The sequence below is a fragment of the Bos mutus genome, chromosome 20 (assembly GCF_027580195.1).
Source record: "Bos mutus isolate GX-2022 chromosome 20, NWIPB_WYAK_1.1, whole genome shotgun sequence".
NCBI classification, from domain to species: domain Eukaryota; kingdom Metazoa; phylum Chordata; class Mammalia; order Artiodactyla; family Bovidae; genus Bos; species Bos mutus.
The window spans coordinates 58,448,962-58,454,961 of record NC_091636.1 but is presented as its reverse complement, the minus strand read 5'-3'; the positions used below and the strand labels follow the sequence as shown (position 1 = coordinate 58,454,961).

General features: G+C 49.5%; 1 protein-coding gene across 2 annotated transcripts in view; it reads left to right on the top strand.

The window, feature by feature from the left end:
- The first annotated feature begins 2,628 nt into the window (after positions 1 to 2,628).
- Positions 2,629 to 6,000, top strand: part of OTULINL (OTU deubiquitinase with linear linkage specificity like) — a 30,104-nt gene continuing 26,732 nt past the window's right edge. The window contains exon 1 of one of the 2 annotated variants that reach the window (XM_070357705.1): positions 2,629 to 2,950. In XM_070357705.1, coding sequence (XP_070213806.1) covers positions 2,893 to 2,950 — 58 coding nt within the window. In that variant the 5' untranslated portion in view covers positions 2,629 to 2,892. Of the gene's footprint in view, positions 2,951 to 4,852; positions 4,875 to 6,000 lie in introns of those variants that run through there. The other variant, XM_070357706.1, reaches the window with a different exon arrangement.

Sequence of the window (6,000 nt, the reverse complement as noted above, 5' to 3'; positions counted from 1 at the left end):
CTGCAATGCAGGAGACCCTGGTTTGATTCCTCAGTTGGGAAGATGCCCTGGAGAAGGGATAGGCTACCTACTCCAGTATTCTTGGACTTCCCTGGTGGTTCAGATGGTAAAGAATCCACAAGACCTGGGTTCGATCCCTGGGTTGGGAAGATCCCCTGGAGGAGGGCATGGTAACCCATCCCAGTATTCTTGCCTGGAGAATCCCCATGGACAGAGGAGCCTGGCAGTCTCATGGGATCGCAAAGAGTCAGACATAACTAAGCGACTAAGGACAACACAGTGTATGATTTTAATATGCTGGCTCAATTATAGTTATTTTCCTAATGCATTACCAGCTTGGTAGTTTTTTTAAAGCCTATGCATTCAAACTGTGATATAATGTAGAAGGTAAAAATTGGTGTTAGTAAAAGCAATAAAGGTTTGTCTATATACAAAAAAAAAAAAAAAAAAATTCAAGCCCTGAGCTAGGCACTAAGGATTCTAGATCATAATTCTTATCTGCAAAAATCTCATATTCCAGGTCAGTAAAAGTTTTGATAACCTTGTAATTGTTAAGACAGGTAGTAAATCACACATGGGTAGGCCAGAAGGTCAATCAGAAACCTCTATGCGTAGTCACATCCTCGATTAGATTAATATTTATGTGGTTCTTATTATGTGCTAAGCATTAATCTAAGGGTTTAGGACATATCTAATCACTTCATCCCCATAACAACCCCCTAAGGAAGATACTCACTTGAGCTTCATTTTACGATGAGGAAACTGAGGCACAAAAAGTTTAAACAATTGAGCAAGTCCATATGGCTAGGATGCAGCGCCAGACCAGGCAGTCTGGCTTCAAGGTCTGGGTCTGTAAATACCACATGAAGAGGCCTTCCACTCAGATTTCAGAGTAACCAAACCAAGAAACCCTGATTGTGAATTAATTGAAAGGATTCTAGGCTGAGTCCCAACAGCTGTGTTCATAAATTTTATCTTGTGGGAGGAGGGGAAAGTTACTGGCTAATTTGTTTTGTAGTTAAAGGACTCAAGTGAATTTTATCACAAGAAATTAGTCCTGGTATTTTCAGCCTCTAGAATAGACAATTTGTACTCATCATGGCTCATAACTCTAATTACACACAACAATTTTAAGTCCTTTAATTTGTATGAGTAACAAGGCTCTATACACGCGAGTCATGCTTTATGGCTGTAGAAAACTACCCCTCTAGGTTAAAATCTGATTTGGATAGAAGGAGTTTTTTTTTTTTTTCCCCTAAACATGCACCAGAATTTGGGAACATTTTTATTATCCTCTGTGAATCATGGGTGGCAGAATGGTGGGGCAGTGGAGAGATCAGACCTAGGTTTAAACTCTGCACTAGCATTTCCTGAACCTCAGTTTCCTTATGTTTAAACTGGAGATAACAAGAGTACCTAGCTCATGGGCCGGTGTAAGGATTAGATCAAATAATATGTAAAATGATACATAAAAGGATTACCAAAGTGCCTGGCCTGATGTCAGCTATTGGCAACTGTCCAGCACTACATTAATTGCTGTTTCTCTGATTCAGAATTTCCCTGGAGTTACCAAAGACCAGAGAACATGGGGAAAGTGGTTACTTGCAGACATTGCCCTAAGTACTGGAGCCACCTAAAATGCCAGGGTGTTTTCCACATCATTCTTTAGTTACAGAATTTTTCAAAAGGTGCCAAACCATGCCACATGCAAGCCTGTTTGTCTCTGGAATTGTGTGTATTGGAGAAAGAGGAAGAGTTCACCAGGATTTTAATTTTCTTCCTTTTTCTCTGGAAAAAAAAAAGTCATGTTACTATGAAATCAGGGGTGAAAGATTCTTGTTGTGAGTGCCTTCCTATTGTCGGACTGTTTATTTTTACTATTTGCTACTCCTTTATTTTTTCCTTTACTGTTAAACCACTTTAAGAGATGATCAATTTTGTCAATAACCTCTCCTAAAGTAAACTAAAGGAAATCCGTCCTGAATATTCATTGGAAGGACTGATGCGGAAGCTGAAACTCCAATACTTTGGCCACCTGATGCTAAGAGCTGACTCACTGGAAAAGACCCTGATGCTGGGAAAGATCGAAGGCGGGAGGAGAAGGGAACAACAGAAGATGAGGTGGTTGCATGGCATCACCACTCAATGGACATGAGTTTGAGTAAACTCCGGGAGTTGGTGATGGGCAGGGAGGTCTGGCGTGCTGCAGTCCATGGGGTCGCAAAGAGTCGGACACGTCCGAGCGACGGAACTGAAAATAAACTGCGTACTATGTAAGCACATCGCCATTCCACTGAGTCAGGGGAAATAAAGATCAGGAAAAAACAGCCCAATCTAGTGGGTCAGGCCCCGGGTCGGCAGCTGGATTACAGCCTCGCCGTGACCGATTAGCGCCTTAACCTTTGGGCCAGGGAAAAGAATCCTGCAACCTTGCCACTGAGGTAACCCTCTCTCCCACATCATCCCACTCAGCAGGCTTCTTTCCTTCCCACTCAATGGGCCTCCGATATAAAGCTCCAGGGAGGTCGAGGATTCCGCCAGGTGGCACTGCTAGGATAGTTCCTGAGACGAGGGTCTGCATCCCAGCAGTAGCTGCCCGCATCCTAGCGGAGCACACAGAGGCTCTCCGCCGCTCCGGCTCGGGAATCCAGAAAGGCGCGGAGGCCCCGCCCACTCCCCCAGTCCCGCCCACCTGGCCCCCGCCCCCGGACGCGGCGCGGCCTCCCATTGGCGCTCCGGCGCGTCCGTCGAACCCCTGGGGTGCCCGGGGGCGTGAGCGCAGAGTGCGTTCCCCGCCCCGCGCCTCCAGCGCCCACCAGCCTGCGGCCGGGGAGCGAGCCGCGGGCGCCGGCGGGCGGCCGCCGCGTCCGTCAGACCCAGCGCGCGGCCGGCATGGCGGCGCGGAAGAGCCCCGCGCCGGAGCGGGAGCGGCCTCGCAACCACGCCTCAGGTGGGCCCGGGCCCTCAGGGACGCGCTCTCCTGGTTGGCGCAGCCTTTGGCGTCGGGAGGCCCGGGACCGGCGGTCCGAAGGGTGGGGAGTCCCAGGGGGTGCGGAGGGGAACCGGCTTCAGGGTTGGGGCGGGCGTCGGGGGTGGGGCGCATCTCTGTCAGGAGCTGCCCCCCCGGGAGGCAGGGCTGGTGCGGGTCTCGAGGCGGCAAGCGACCCGCTGAGGCGGCGCTGGCCAGTTCCCGGACAGAGAGCGCGGGCTCTATCTGGGGTGCGGTGTGACGGGGTTTGGCGGGGGCGCACTGGCGCCGACGAGCGGCGGCGTCCCCTCCGAGCTCGCTCTCTCTCTGGGTCGTTGTCGGAGGGAAGTGGACGAGTTTCGCGCTTTGCCGGCAGAGGATGTGGTCCACACCTTCGCGGCAGTCGAGACCCGATGAGCGAACGGAGAAAACTCCCGGTTTTTGAAACAAAAACAAACCCAAAAAATGTCACCGGGGGCAGATCGCCAGGGTCTCCGCCCTCGCCGGATGAGGGGAGGGGGTTGTTTGAGCCTTTGAGCCCCAAGTTTGAGGAAGGGGAGCTGCCTCTCACCTTGGAGCACGTTCCCGTTTGCGTGTTTCTCTGGAAGCCACCCCAGGGGTGAGAACCCACCCATCGGTGCATTTGGGGAGAGCGCGCGCCTGTTACAGCGTCGATGGAAAATTGTTAGGACAGTTTCTTAATTGGGGGTTCTTGGTCCGTGCAGGAACTTTTACTTCACACAGCAGACTGTTGGGTGTGTTGGGAAAACAGCAGGGTTCTCAGTTAGGACAGGAGTTCTAGACATCATTCCGCCCAGGACCGTGTGCCTAGACGTCTACCATTCCGGACTTCTGGATCCTGGTCCCTAAAAACGAAGGCACGCGGCTAAGCTGATCCATCAAGCCCCTCTCAGTCAAGACTTCTGGTGACTGACGTGCCTCCCACTCCCAAAAGTTTGGAGAACGATCTCATTTTTCAACTTTTCTGCACCTTGGATTGTTATAGAATTAGCCCAATATTTCCTGTGGGTGTATTCATCTGAACTTTTTATTATGTGATTTTTCTTCCCTTCTCTGTGGCTTATTTTGGCAGAGAGAGCAAAGATGGAAGTGGAGGTAGGGGTACAGCTGGAAAAAGCTAGCTGGGGAGGCGGAAAGATGTCTTACTCTGGGCTTAATGGAGTTGCCAGGAATTTTCCCTGCCAACGCACCAAGTTCAGGGTGTGCCAGCGCTATGAGCGCAAAGAGAATTCTTTCCTCGGCCCCAGCCCATGGAGACTGCAGTCCGTGTGTCAGTGGAAGAGTGTGATTCAAAGACCAGGTTATGGAAAACTTTCTTCAAAACATAACCTCCACGGACTTAAGAGCATACTTTCCCTTCTTTGCTGGTCATGTTTGGGGGTGTGGGGGTGGGGAATGGGGGATGGACAAAGTTTTAAAACCAGTTGCCAATGCTAGGGTGGAGACAGGTATTTTTTTGTTTTGTTTTCAATTTTTTTAGCTACCCTTAAGACTTTTGGTAAGAGACCAAGATTCACTTTTGAGATAATAGTGAATGTTAACAAGTATCATTTGCCGGTAATAAAACAGACAACAGCAGAAGAAAACCCACTGAACAGACAGGGATGGAAGGAGTTTTTTGGTAGCCATTTTAACTATTTCTTTTTAAGTATTTGGATACTGAGAATCATGAACTAAACATGCATGGTATTATGGGAAAGACACTGTCAGCAGCAGAATATTAGACCAGGAAGAGGCACCATGGGTCATTTGCAGAAGATGGGAAGAAGCAGGGAAGTGCGACTAAGCTCACCAGTCCCAGCGTTGCCCCGGGGTCTGATGTTTGAGGAAGGGCTGTGTGCCTGCCACTCCATGGGGCTCCTCTAGCTTCTGGCAACCATGCAAGGTATTTAACTTCCTGTTGGTTCGGTCACTGCTGGGGTTTCTTGCTGAGGCCCATCTCCATTTGTTTAGTACCAAGAATTGGGGATAAATGAGTGTTCAACCGTGTACTCAGGAGCCACAGGGCTCCCTGTGGCGCCTGGGAGTTGACCTGGGGGACACAAATGTCTGGTGTGGGAAGGGGTGGGGCCCAAACGCCAAGTCCCCTCACTCCAGCTCCACATAAACAACCTGTGTTTCTTTACTTGTTTTATATGCTGTTCTGGGTAATATTTTGTTTGGGGAAAAGAGTTTAGAGATAATGGTAATGGCTAATATGTTTGAGTGCTGCTTGTGTCTTTCTTATGTATAAAGAGCCTAGAACCACTGGCCCTAATAAGCCCTCAAAGGTTAGCTGCTATTCTTATAGTGATTATTATACTAGAAGGTAGCTGTTATTTTTATCCCCATTTTATGAAACTGTGTCCCACATAAACTTGTAGATGCCCCCACTTTCCCATTTAACTAACTTTCCTGTTAATTAAAATGTGTATTCCTCAATATCATGGATTCTTTTATTCCAGAGCCATTTAGGGATGACCTACTTTATGTTTGAAGCAGGTGTTTTCTGACCTGCCCTATGCAGCCTCTGGCCTGGTCCCTGGGGTCTTCACAGGTACCACCCTGGGCAGGCAGGTGAGTTTTCCTGGGGAGCGTCTCTGTGTTTCACTCGAGAGGGCAAATCAGAAGAGCTGGCAGCCTGACGGCAGGTGGAGGCTGAGGGTGGTAAGGCACGCCCAGCCGCTCCTAGCGGACTGCAGAGGAGAGCTGAGAACCAGCAGCCTGTCCCACTGCCTGTGCCTTCAAGGCCTTTGCTTTCAGGAGCGGAACCACACACAGGGGACCCTGGGAGGGACCGTGGTGGCAGGGAGCAGAGGAGTGATTGGCTCCCGTGCTCTGTGAGCTGCTTGTGACCTTGAAGAGAAAGGTTTCCCTTCCTTAAAAAAACAGTCTGAAGGCTGAGGAAGAAGAAAACAAACAGTGCAATTGAAAACACATGCCCACACCAGAAGCCCACGACAGAATGCTTAAAATTTTGCAAGTAGCCCACAGCCACTATTTATGTCGGCTTGTTTGTGTCCCACTTTTAT